This window comes from Camelus dromedarius, chromosome 11 (genome assembly GCF_036321535.1).
Source record: "Camelus dromedarius isolate mCamDro1 chromosome 11, mCamDro1.pat, whole genome shotgun sequence".
NCBI classification, from domain to species: Eukaryota; Metazoa; Chordata; class Mammalia; order Artiodactyla; family Camelidae; genus Camelus; species Camelus dromedarius.
In genome coordinates this window covers 34627049-34641572 of record NC_087446.1, presented here as the reverse complement: position 1 = coordinate 34641572, position 14524 = coordinate 34627049, and the positions used below count along the sequence as shown (strand labels likewise).

The 14524-nt window shown below is 32.6% G+C and overlaps 1 protein-coding gene across 2 annotated transcripts in view; it reads left to right on the top strand.

Annotated features, from left to right (window-relative positions):
* Nucleotides 1-13584, top strand: part of BLTP3B (bridge-like lipid transfer protein family member 3B) — a 93433-nt gene extending 79849 nt beyond the window's left edge. For both annotated transcript variants that reach the window (XM_010989995.3, XM_031462967.2), the window contains 2 exons: nt 7902-8095; nt 9791-13584. In XM_010989995.3, the coding sequence (XP_010988297.1) occupies nt 7902-8095; nt 9791-9910 (314 nt within the window). In that variant the 3' untranslated portion in view covers nt 9911-13584. The remainder of the gene's footprint in view (nt 1-7901; nt 8096-9790) is intronic.
* The last annotated feature ends 940 nt before the right edge of the window (nt 13585-14524 follow it).

Below are 14524 nucleotides of genomic sequence, written 5' to 3'. Positions count from 1 at the left end.
GGTTGTACCATCCGTGAGCATACTGAAAACCTTTGGATTTTACACTTTAAATGGATGAATAGAGCTTGTGAATTATTTTCCAATAAAGCTGTTAAAAAAAATAAGATTGTAGTTTTTCAAAACAAATAAATACGAAACAAATATGTTGTACATCTGAAATTGATAGAGTATTGTTAAGTCAATTATATTTCCACTAAAAATTAATAAAAAACAAAAGTATAATTTTAGAATCATGGGAGATCTGGGGAACCATTCTCAAGGCTTGCCTTCCAGGTTCCACACCTCCAAACCACAGTACAGTGTAATCTGGTGTGATGGGTAAGACTGCTGCCTACCACTGGACAGTTGATTAAATTTTACTGTCATTATTGATCCATAAATTGAACTTTACTGCAACTGCTGCAGCCAACACTATTTCAGCCTTAATTATGTACTGCTGCTGCCTTCAGAAAGAGAAAAGGTTCACTTCTCTTTCTTTCCTTCTTTTGTCAGTAGTATCTGAAGGAAATCTAGGATATGTGTAGTTTGGCAATATCTAGGTCACATACGTGGAAAGGAATCTGGAAAAATTAGTATTGTTTTCCAATATTTCTTGAAGGAAGCAAATTTTACTCTCCACAAAGCTCATAAAAAGTATTGACAGTCTCCAGGTATAGAAAGGGATTCTGATAATGCATAGCCAAAATAAATAACAAAATGTCAATTTCAAAAAAAAATGAATACAGTGAGAGAGAAGAAATAAATGAATAATACAGTTAATACTAAAGAAAAGCTGAGACTTTTAAAGAAATATATTTAATATCCTCAGACAAATGATAGGATTTTGAACTCAAAACAATAACAAGCTTTTATGGGAAATAATCAGTTAGAAATCCTTGAAAATTAAAAGCCCAATCTTTGAAGTAAAAAAATAATGGCTCACCTAAAATCTGCCAGCTTTACCTTCAAGAGATATTCAGTTAGATCTGAACCATGCAGTATGTAGCCTTCTCAGATTGGCTTCTTTAACTTAATAACTTGCATTTGAAGTTTCTCCATGCCTTTTCAAGACTTAATAGCTGATTTCTTTTTATAGCTGAATAATATTACATTGTCTGAATGTACCACAGTTTATTTCACCTACTAGGACGTCTTGGTTGCTTCCATATTTTGGCAGTTTTGAATAAAACTGCTATAAACATTCATATGCAGGTTTTTGTGTGAACATAAAAGTTTTCAGCTCCTTTGGATAAATACCAAGGAGTGTGATTGCTGGTACTACTGATTAAAAGTATGTTTAGTTTTGTACGAAGTGGCTGATCATTTTGCATTCTCACCAGCAATGCATGAGAATTCTTGTTGCTCTACATACACACATTTGTTCTTGTCAGTGTTCTGGATTTTGGCCATTCCAAATAGGTGTGTAGTGGTATGCTGTTTTAGTTTGCATTTCCCTGAAGACGTGATATACAGCATCTTTTCATATGCGGATTTGCTATCTGTATATCTTCTTTATGTGAGGTACCTGTTAAAGTCTTTGGACCCGGAGAAAGAGATGTCATGTTGATAAAAGACCCCCCAAAATGTAGCTCAGTCATCAACCTTTATTTATTTAACAACATAACTGAAAAATATAAAATCTGTTTGAAATATAGAGAAATGAAATCATGTCATACTGATACTGCAATTGTATGGAGAAACTTTAACATGCCTCTCAGAGTACATAAAAATATTTTTAAATAAGTACATAAAAATTTGTGGAAAATGTGAACAACATGTTTAGCAACTTTCATTTTCTATGTATATATACATACATATACATACGTATTTTTTGAATTCAACAAACAGGAAATTTCAAATACCCAGGAAAATTTTATTTATTCAATTTCAAAGAAAATATCACCAGATTCCAAAACACAGAGTTATTGCCGGTCATTTCTTTAATTTCAGGCAATGACGTTTGTCATTAAGACAAAAGTGTAGCAGAAAATAAAATATTTATACTTGACACATTTTAAAACAATCCTTGAAATCATTCTTAGGGATTTATTGGCAACTGACTGAGGTTAATTACTGTTTGCTAAAGAAAGCAAAAACAAATACGGTTTTAAATGAGAGGTTTATAATATCTGAAGAAAAATATCCACATGCATACACATACTGGAGAAATACAGAATTGAACATCAATTTGATGAGTAAAAACTAATTTAAAATCAAGGTGCTTTGAAATTTATTTCCCCATATTTTCCCCTATGTTTCTCATCTATATTTTACAGTTAGTCAAGTACATATTTTACCAATTGTGAGCTGTATTTAAATCATAGCTAAAGGCAAAAGTAAATCACTGGTCAGGCAAGGGCATATATTTGCATGCAGATCATTTCAATATGAAAATTCCAATTGGATGTTGTATGGGTTAGAAAAAATCACCAGTCTACCCTAATAAAGTCAAGATAATATCTTTTTTTTTTCAACATGTGTTACATATTATATTTATTCACCTTATTTCTTACATTTTTGAAAACTAGAAGCTGCTCTTATTAAATGTTCTACATTTTAGGAATATATTTTTTCTTACTTCATGCTTTTATAGTGATGCTTCTTTGGATCTTTGTAGCAAAGCAGTTTAGGTAGTAATGAAACATTAGAGGAAAAAGCATATGCTAGAGTTTTTTAAATGGGCATCAAAACTCAGAATATTATTTGAATTTAATTAGAAGCTATCATATGTGTTAATTGTAGACGTACCTTTCAAAAGCTCACTGGGATGATGGAAAAGTTCATTGTGTTATTTAGGATATGGGCATTGTACAGAATCTGAGATAATTTATGTTGAAAGTATTTTTCCGTTGACTCTGGAAAGAACAACATATTTTAAGCATAAGCAAATATGCTTTGTTTTACATAGAGTGTCTCAAGCTTTATTTCATGAAGCAGATTGTGTTTTTTTTCTTACCATGTGGAAATTAATTGCATTAGGGTATTCAGTGTATGATGTATATAATGTAACAGTCTAATGTACACACATAGAGCTTGTTTGATAATGTATCATAAATATGACTGACTAATATATCAGCCATGATAAACAAGTATTTAATTAAGTTTTATTTGCTTCTTAGAATTGGAAGCTCTTGGGTGAATGATTTGAATGGTCCAACTTTCTCAAATAGCTCTTTAAGAAATTTTAACGTGTGCTGGTTTTTCTCCCTTGAAACAAATTTATTTAGCAAACAGGGGCATTCAAAATAATCTCACTAGCAGTTATTTCAGAAATTAGTTTTAGATGTTTGTTGCTGTGATAATGGCAGCTTACTTAATATTTTTCATTACTCCTTTCTGTTCTCTTAGTATATTCTGGGGTGTACTTGCAGCTGCTCTGGATGTGATTAAATAAAGTCCATTATGAAGGAATAGGCCCCTTTATACTTTTTTTTTGGCTGCTTATCATGGTACTTCACATTTCTTGGGAAAGTCTTAAAAACAATAACTGGTTTTTCAGTAAAAACTTTAAAGATAAACTTCAAATAATTTTTCAGAAAATTACAAAGTTACACTACAGTTTCTTCTTTCTCCAGTGAAATATGGCTAATTAGATAATAACACTACTAATAAGAGAAAAAGACAGAAAATGTTTGTTGTGTGTGTGTATATATATATGGAGAGGGGGTGTATGCTATGCTATCTATCGTTAATTACTTCTAATAGTAGTGTACTGGCTCTCAACATTTTTCCACCCAACACACCTGGGATCTGACGTACTCCAATCTGGAACAGTGGCCATTATGGCATTGATTCTCAACCAAAAGGGTTGTGAGGTACTGCCTCCCAACAGATTATATCAGATTGTTGTGGGCAGGGGAGGCACTGCATATGTAAAGATCTGTGATGAGAAACTCTTTGCCATATACATCTTGGAATCATTGCCATAATGCTTCCAATCTGGGAATGAGGGAAGATTTTCTTTCTTTTTCTTTTTTTCTTTTAAATTACTAAACCTACAGAGAAGCATAAAACCTTAAACTCAGAAGAGTACCTGTATGACACTCAGGGAAGACAAATGAGTAGACATCTTCTATTTGAATCAACAGAGAACTATTAAAATCTAGATTTAAAGTAAAATATTTATTGAACACCTACTATGGTACTAATAACAATTAATATTTGAATAATGGTTTCCAGTTTGTAAAATTCTTTTATGTTAAATATTAACTCACTTAATTCTTAACCATAACTTTGAGATAATTAAGGTAAATATTCTTATCACCTCCATTTTGCAAATGAAGAAATTGAAGTTTAGACAAGTTGAATGTCTTGTTCAAAATGAAAGATCTAGAAAGTAAGTAGCAGAGCCCGTGCTAGGGGAATAGTATATGTTGCTGTAGGATGCTGCACATTTCACCCATGAGGGACATGGATTTGTTCATCAAAATTTGTTATAATAACTAGAAGGAAACTCTTAAAGTAAATAAAAGAGAATAAGTCTTCCTATAGTAATAGACTCCAATCATCCCTGTCATTCACAGGTTATCTCCTTTCCCATTTATTTCCAGTCCCTCCCATCTTTTTACTTTCTTCTTCCTGCCTCTTCTGCCCCATTTCCTCCCTTATCTCTTTTTTTCCCTTTGTGCCTCCTCCTACCTACTTACCTCCCTCTTTTTTTTTTTTTTTAATTGAAGTATAGTTGAGTCACAATGTTACATTGATTTCAGGTATACAGCATAGTGATTTAGTATTTTTACAGATTATACTCCATTAAAAGTTATTACAAGATAATGGCCATAATTGCATGTGCTGTATAACATATTCTTGTTAGTTATCTATTTTATACATAGTAGTTTGTATCTCTTAATTCCATACCTCTAATTTGTCACTCTCTGCTTCCCTCTCCCTTTTGGTAACCACTAGTTTATTTTCTATACCTGTGACTCTGTTCTGTTTATAACAGCACTATTTACAATAGCCAAGTTATGGAAGTAATCTAGATGCCTATCAACAAACGAATGGATAAAGAAGACATACACATACATACAATGGAATATTACTCAGCTGTAAAAAAAGAATGGAATCCTGCCATTTGCAGCAACATGAAAGGACCTAGAGAATATTATGCTAAGTGAAATAAGTCAAACAGGGAAGGAGAAATACTATATGATTTCAGTTGTATGTGGAATTTAAAAAAATACTACAAATGAGTATATATGCAAAGCAGAAACAGACTCACAATCACATCTCCCTTTGTCTTCAGTTGCAAAACCAAAAACCACTCCTCTTCCTGTTTTCCCATCCTCCCTTCTCTTTCCTCCACTCTCCAACTCTCTCTCTTCCCTCCTTCTCTATCTCGTTCCTTCTTTTTCTCTCCCCGTATTTCTTCCTCCTTCTTTCTCTCTCCTCCCCTGTTCATTCCTAATTTCACCTCGCAGTGATTGCAATAAAATAGGTTTCAGAATTGTTTGGTCAGTGTTTTTTTCATGATTCTTAGGATCCCTTGAGCAGTGAGATACAGGCTAAATAGCATTAAACAGAATGGGCCTCAGGTCCTACAGCCTATATAACTCAGCTTTTTTTTTTTTTTTTAGTTCATATTTATATGTCAGGAAGAGTTTTTTTATATTTAAAGGAAGAGTTTTGCTCCTTTAAAAGTTTAATAACCAGAAGTATGTTATAAATTACCAATCAAGTAGTATTTTAGGAGTGTTTAGTTTTTTGAGGTTTGAAAGAGTAGAGAATTTGACTTTACCATGACATAGTACTTTAGGATTTCTCTTTGTCACTACCAGGCTGAATGGTGTGCTGGTCTGAAGCAATACAACAGTTTTGGTAGTTTTTTTCTAGTTAATACTACTAAAAACATAATTGGTTCAGGGCAATACTGTAAAAAGTAGTTTCTAAATTAAGACCGTTATAATAAAATGAAATCAAGAACAGACCAAAACTCAACTTGATGGCACTTACCCATATAGATAGAACTGTTCCACTTTTGTATATACAATGAGGGCAGAATTGATTGAAGCATTATGGAGGGCAATTCGGTGATATGAACAAAAGCTTTCACAAATGTTTTTATTATTTATTTGGCTAACCCCTGTGGGCATCTTTTTAAGGGGGAAAATTATGTTGAGCAGATTTTCCTCTTTTGTCTGCTCAGTATAATTTAATTTGGTGAACTGCTGTTCTATCATGACAGTTCCATGTGATTTTAGTGGACCTGGCAATCATATAACCCTATCACAAAAGTGGGAATGAGCCCAGCTGGGCCAATTAAAAGATTTCAGTCCTTGGGACACTGTGAGTGATAGATGAGTTGACTGTATCTCAAGCATCCTTTTTTGTGAATTGAGAAGGACACTGAGAGAAAAGGAGTCACAGGCTGTAAAACTTTCTTGTTTGGGGTCGCCAGAGGCGACCCTCATATGATTGAACCCAACACAAAGAAGAAACATGGACTTGAGAAGTAGAGATAGTTAGGTTCCTAAAATGACACTCCTGAGGATATCATGTGAATTCCAGTATCTGGCCATGCCTGAAGGACTTGGACTCCTCTGTTACAGAAACAAATACATTTCCTTTTTTAAAAACAAGTTTGACTTGGGCTTCTGTTCATGTGGTCTGCCTATATGCAATTCAAAAAGTAAAAAAAATGTTGATATGTAAAAATATTCCCTGCCTTGTTTTTTGTAAGTACTTCTTAACTAAAAACATTTTCGAGATATAATTCACATACCATACCATTCACCCAATTAAAGTATACAATTCATTGGCATTTGGTGTGCTCAGAAATGGAGCAGCCAGCATGACAATCAGTTTTAGGACATTTTCATAATCCTCAAAAATACCCATTCCTACTACCAGACTCTCCCCATTACTCCCAGCTTTAGGCAGCCACTAGTTTACTTTCTGTTTCTGTAAATTTGCCTACCCTGGACATTTCATAAAAATGGAATCATACAATGTATAGTCTTGTATTGCTTCTTTCACTTAACATAATATTTTTAAATTTATTCATGTCATTGCATGTATCAGTACTTCATACCTCTGTATGGCCAAATGATGTTTTATTCTATGGACATACTACATGTTGTTTATCCATTCATTGCTTGATGGTTTTGAGTTGTTTCCACTTTATGGCTGTTACGAATTTTACTGCTGTAAACATTCATGTATAAGTTTTTATTTCTCTTGGGTGTATATCTAAGAATGGAATTATTGGGAAATGTGGCAACTCTTTAACCACTGAGGAACTGCCAGACTGTTTTCAAAAGTGGCTGCACCATCCTACATATTCACCACTACAGTATGAGGGTTCTGACTTCTCCACATCTTTGCCAACAGTTGTAATCTGATTTTTTGATGATAGTTACTCTAGTGGGTATGAAGTTGTTTATCATGGTTTTGATCTACACCCCTACTGGCATCAAGCATCTTTTCATATCTTTATTGGCCATTTGTGTATCTTTGGAGAAATATCCATTTACATCTTTGATTATTTTTTAAATGGGTTATTTGTCTTTTTATTTGAATTTTAAGAGTTCTTTATATATTGCATAAATAAGTCTCTTATCAAAGATATGATTTGAAAATTTTTACTCTCATCCTATTGGCTTTTTAAATTAGGTATATAGTAATGTCCCCTCTTTCATTTCTGATCCTAGTAATTTTTGTCCCTTTTTATTTTTTGGTTTGCATAACTAAGGTTTTATCATTTTGTTTATCTTTTCAACAGACGAGCTTTTGGTTCTTATTTTGTTCATCTTTTCAGTGAATGAGCTTTTTTGTTTTATTGGCTTTCTCTGTTATTTTTCTATTTCATAATAATATCTTCATACTAAGAGATATATTCATTTTTAAATTCATTTTTCACAATAGAACTGAAAATTTATCAAGTATTTTGAACTGTTATCTGAGGATTGTATTTGTTTGATTAGATTCTCAGTTGCTTCACACTGGAAATGATTTGAGAGAAAATGTCAAAAGTGATTCAGTGCTGCTCACCAGTGGAAGGTGTGACCTGAGGAAACAATACAGTGTCACTCAAGCCACTCAGACGAGTCCGGAGGTTCCTTGGCCTTTCCAGTCATTTAACTTTCCTGAGTGCTCCATTGACTTCACTAGGGAACAGGTAATGGGAAAACTAATTCATTCTCTTTCCGTTTCAGCAATTAAAATAAATATTAGATATTAAATAGTTAAGACATTATTTACTTATTTAAGTTATGTTTATTGAGCACATTTTGTGCGTGGCACGGTGGTAGATGCTATGGATATAGTGTTGAGCAAGGTGTAGGGACTTCCCCAGCCTTCACAGAGGTTCTAGTCTAATGGGAAGATAAAGGAGTAAATACAAGATTTTCTGGAATCTAGGAAGGCTTCCTGGAGGATGTATTCACTTTGAGGTCTTATTTTTAAGTTGCAAAAGTATTGTAATATTTCAGAACTTTGGAAAAAATATTTTAAAACAACTCTAATAGAGTCTAACCTCTTGCAGTACTCAGTATTTAAAATTTTTCCTCTCAGGCTCTTTACATAATTTTTATAAACAATTATTATTCTAGTATATATACTGTGTTTTTTTACTTGTTTGACAGATTTTTCTATATTTCCATATATGCTTTGTATTTATTTTATTGTTGTTTTGAAGTATAATTGATGGTTCATATTTATTGTTAATGGCAGACTAATGTGGATGTGGATGTACTCTCATTTTCTGAAGGTTCCTCTTAACATTTGTTAATATTTGAGTTGCTTCTTATTTTTTACTGTTATAAGTAAAATGTCTGGCAAAATTTTACTTTTCTATGATAGAACCACAGAATGAATTCATTTTTTCACAGGATTTGTTGGATGTCAACTTTGAGGTAGGGATATAGAATTGGAACAGTATACCACCCTATCTACTGAGGAATTCAAAGTTTGGTGGAAAAGATAAGAGTGTGTAATCGGTAGTCACAGTGTACTGTGTCAAGTTCTGTATGTAGTAGAGTTTGGGGAATTATATAGTTAAATACCCATCGTAGTCTGTAAGGCAGTCACTCTTAAGTGGGACTAAAAGAAATCTGAGGACTCTTTGAAATTAAATGCATGTATTTTAATGTATCTGTGTAAATGCATTTTTCTTTGGAGAAAGTCCTTAGTTTTATCACATCTTCTTAGTTAGCGGTTGGGGGATGGTTCTAAGACGATAAAATGCTTGAACTAAGTCTTCAAATGAGGGAAGACCTGTTGACATCTAGATGAAAATGTCTAATGAGATATTCAGAATGTGGGTTTGGAGCTCAAGAGAGGCTTGTGCTGGATCAGGCTATCTATGATTGTTGGAGCCACAGGAACATATGAGATCATCTAAGAGTGACTCAAGTAATAAGAGAAAACCAAATATGGACTCTACTAGAATATAAAAAATGTAAGGGGAAAGATGGAAAAGTCCATAGGTGGAGAAGGATAAACACGAACGATCTGTGGTATAAAAAGCAAAAGAGGAGAGAAACTTAGGAAGTAGAGAGGAAGTCAGCAGTGTGTAAAGCCACAGAGAGGTCCAGGGAAGTTGAAATTAAACAAAATCATGATTAGATTTGGAAATTAGGAGTTAATCAGTGTTTTGAGTTGCTGGGTCAAAACTTATGAACATTTTAAAGTGCTTGATTTGTGTTTCCACATAGCTTCTCAAAGCAATTTTCAGCTTAAGTGCACCATCATCAGCATTGGGTAATTTTATTGTCTCACATGCCACACCTTTATATGTATATATCTATATAAGTAGTCTATGTTTTCGGAAAATGGTTAAATTTTCTTATTTTCTCCAAATATATCATTTCAGCTCATGGAAGAGAATGAATCTCTTAAACAGGAATTGGCTAAAGCTAAAATGGCTCTTGCAGAGGCTCATTCAGAAAACGATGCTCTTCTTCATCGTATAAAGAAGATGACAATTGAATAGCAGAAGTGGCAATCAAAAGCTCAAATTATAGCTCTGGAGTACAGAGGTTATATTTATAATGTGATGTTACCAATTAGTGGAAGACTTTCCTTTTCATCAAAAGACAATAAAATGAAATAGAATGTGATGAGGTGGTGACTATTCCAAAGCCAGTTTAAAAAATCCTAGGTACGGGCCTTACAATCTTTTGGGTTGTTTTGTGTTTTGGGGTTTAACCCTGTTTTAAACTGGTGTGACACAGGAAAATCAACACATACTGTAAAATAATTACATGCCTAATGAATATGAGGTGTCATTTCCTAATTTTGATATTACATTATAAGCATTTTTTTAAAAAGAAAAATGAAAACCTGTTGTGTTCCCACAGATTGCTGAATTTATTTATCACTATTTGTTAATAATTTACTATTATTTACAAAAATTCAAAGGCTTTCAGGGCTAATGTAAAATAGAGGGTTACATTTTAAATGTTATTAAAATTATGTATTTAAATCTGTAACTATTTAATTACTGTAAAAAAGTCAAATCAGATTAATAAATTACATAATTACTGGGTTTGAAAATTATGGAAAATCATCACCCTACTGAACTTATGAAGTAACTTGGAAATGTGGAAGGAAATCATTTTAAATGATGGGTAAGCTGTATAAGTTGAAGCTATAATATACAACAAAAAAGATGGTACAAATTTTAAAATAAAAAGCACAAGCTGTGAAAAAGCAAAGCATTAGAGTTATATGGTCAACTGATTTAAAAGCATTTCTTGTACGTTCCTTTAAACGTTTATTCTTAGAAGTAGGAGAGTAATTTAACTATCCTGCTAAATTTGGCAGCATTTGTAACTCTAAGAATTTTAATTAATACTATTTGTATTATTTCTTTACCTTCATCTTTCCTCTAAGGAGGGGAATGTTTTCAGAGAATTTTCTTTTCACATACATAGAACAATTTCATACCATTCGTGTAATATCATATTAGGTGGATATTTGTACATATCAAATTTATAATACTAGTTTTGATTAAAGTTCTATGTGACATATATTATTGTCTATAAGAAGAGTAACTGGTAAATATTGAACTCTATTTTCTAGGGATTGTTAAGGTTGAAACCAGCATGAGAGAGAATCTCAATCACATATTATGAAATAAAAGTTCATGAGTGTTTAAGAAACAGAAGCTTTTAACAGTTTAAAATATATTTCTGATTGAATTAAACTAAGTGGCGTGTATTTTAAATTCATGATAGAACATGAAATAGCTGGACTACGCTTTCTTTAAGATACTTGAAAATTTTCAGATTTTCAGCCACATTAAGACACTTATTGGTGCTTTGTTTGGCATGACTTATATACCCATCCCTCTGTCTAAGTACTTGGAGGGGAATACATATTTCATTTTACATTAAGTGTTGGAGTGATTTTAGATTTTATTGAAAGCAGTGCTGGCCTTTCTTTTTTCTATAATGTCCATTTTTGTGGATATTATTTTAAAATGCCCTGTTTTAGGAGCTAAGGATACAGCAAAGAACAAGTTAAATTGTTAGTATTTTACCTCAAAGTATTTTAAAAGTCATGTTCAGCCATTTTAATCTAAGGTTATTATATAGTCTTAGATTAAAAGCATCGGTCTAATTAAGGACTTCCATTCTTAGTAGAGTACTTTTGATCTGTAGGTATATATTCAACAAAAGCAGTCTCTGTTACAGAAAAGCAGGATTGATGCGACCTTCAGTTCTTCAGAGTTCACAGTGTTTCTCAGGCTTGACCTATGTGCTCTATATAAATTTTAAATTATAGTTTAATTAAAATAAATCATAAATTTTATGATATAATTATTTAATGTTATAGAAGCTGAATGTTTTTCTTATTCTTTTCAATTTATTTGGCCTTCTCAAGAAAATCATATAAATAGTAGAGATAATAATTAATATGGGTCTGAGCATTCTATATGCTTTGTTGGATTTTTAAAAATGTATAGTGATTACTATTTTTATAGAGATTTAAAATTCATTAAACACTTGCAAAAACATGATCTCATGTAATTCCCACAGCAAACCTGGGAGGTAGGTATTATTCATATTTTAAAAGTTGAATAAAACCCCTAAAGCTCAGAAAGAACAAGTGACTTGACTGAAATCATAATTAATAACCTGCTCTTTTGACTTCAATCCCAGTTATATGCTTTTATTTTACCTTACTCATTATTTCACAGATTTTGCCAGAGGTAAGGAAAGAAATCACTTCTGTTTTTCTTTTAAAGATAAGTAGAATACTTTTAAGGTATGTGTGTGTGTGTGTGTGTGTGTGTGTATTATTCAAATTACTTAAAAGATAAGGGAGAATTTTTGTTTGATGTAAAAAAAACATTTTCTTGGTATCTTGTATATATTTTTCTTTTCTCATTTTATGCTAAAATTCAAAAGATCACCATGTGAAATTAGTTGTGATGAAGCATTATTTTTGTTTAAGCCATGGAAGAATGACTGTGTATGATTGCAGGCAAATATATATGGAAAAATTAACCAGAAACTCCTTCCTGGGTTTTTATTGTAGTTACTGTTAACTCAATACTTGTCAATACAGGAGTTAAGACTTCCTCTTTAACAGGTTTTTATTAGCGTATCCAATCTAATCAAAGTACCACCATTACTCTGGTTCCCAAGCTAGTGACCTAGAACTCATCTTAGTCACCTTCATCTCCCTAACTGTCACCCCACCCCATCAGTTCATTACCAGGTCCTGTCATCTTACCTTGTAAATTTGTCTACTTCTCTTCACTCACTACCTTCCTCATCTAAGCTGTCATCAGCACTTTTTGCCTGCATTTCTGCAGTTGCTTCCTAACTGGTGTTCCTAAGCTACTCTGGCCCTCCTAATTCATTCTTTATGCTGCAGGCAGAATTCTCTTTTGTGAAATGCGGTTTTAACCAAGGCAATCCATCTACCCCCAGACTCATCTCTAGCTTTAAACATTTTAATGGTTTTTCATTGCTCTTATGATGAAAACAAAAATATTTTATGTGACCTATGAGATCACATATTAGGGCCACTATTTATAGGATAATTCTGAACATTAAAAGACTTAATGTCTCAAAACATTAAAACAGTGGCTGGACATCACCTTAAAAAGCACTCAATTCTCAATAAAAAAAAAGTTAAAAAAAAAAGCACTCAATAGAAGTTGGTTATTATTATTACTAGTTAGTCTCATTGTGCACCGTGTTTCACTTTCTGTTCTACCCTCATTGCCCTTTAAGTACTGGAGTAAGTGAGAAAAAAAGTGCTGCTTCCACCATAGGAATCTTTGTTCATGCTGTTTCTTTGGCTTGAAATACCTTTCCTGTTCATCGCCTAGTTAATTCCTCTTTGCCTTTCAGATCTCAGTTCATTTATCACTTCCTCAGGGAAGCATTCTCTGATTTCTGTCACAGACTGAGACCTGCTGTTAAACATTATCACATAAACACATACCCCTACTTAGCATTGAACATCTTTGTAATTTCATATATATTTGTTTGATTAATGAAGACCCTCTAGATTGTAAACTCCATGAGGAAAGGAATTGTGTTTTTGTTGTCATCATTCAACTTTGTATTCCTTATGTCTCATACAGTGTCTGGCACATAGTAGGTGCTCAGTAAATCTGCTGACAGAATAAAATGAATGGATGAGGTATCAAGGATATTTTTCAGGTATTGAGTTCTTCCTCTCAGCTGGATTGGGGAGATGAAACATAGGCATAAAAGTAGGCAGTGGTAGTTATTAAAAAGGACAGACCCCTTGAGTCCATAGAGAAAGAAAAAAGTAGGGAATGGAGAAATTTGCCATACAATGTATTGTTTTGAATTTTGAATATCTGAAATTCTAGTTGACTTATCACAAATATTCACAAACAGACAATTAGCACATCACTTCACACAACTGCTACAGTTCCAGAAAGTCAGCTGGCTTTCATTGTAACTCATGGTGTTGTGGCTGTTGAGAGCTGCCAGTCTTGTCAGCTAAAAAGAATGGAGATAAGGCCAAAAGAGTAATGACTGAAATAATTTTCAATTTTAAGAAATTGGTACACAAGATCAGTTGTGCCTAATTTCTTGAAGTGTAAACAGTCTCATTTTAGCTTGCACATAGAAATGCTAAGGAGAGTAAAATCTGAGCTATGTTTTAATTTCCTTTTAGAATAAAATACCAAAAGTTGGAATTATACAGGATATAGAGAAACACTAAGGCAGTACTGTTTTTAAAATACTAATTTCTTCATTAAGTTATCAGACTTGATATTTTAAAATATTTTTGCTGCTTTTTTGAGAAGTACTAAAATTAAGGTAACATGAAGCAAGTATGTAAGCATGATGGTTTTTATAAATCATTATTATCTAATAGATCATCATAAAGTGGAGGGAAATTCACGTTATTGTTACAATATGGAAATTTAACATGTGCTGCCAACACTACTGTGTAGTTTTGATAGTTTTGAGAATTTGAAACTCTTTTTATGAGAAAAATTTTAAGGGGTATGAAATCAACTGAATGTCTGTTTTTCTGTTTGTATAATATGATGATTTTTTGGTCTTAGAAGAAAATGTATCACTAAATCACCAAGAAGAGTAATCTG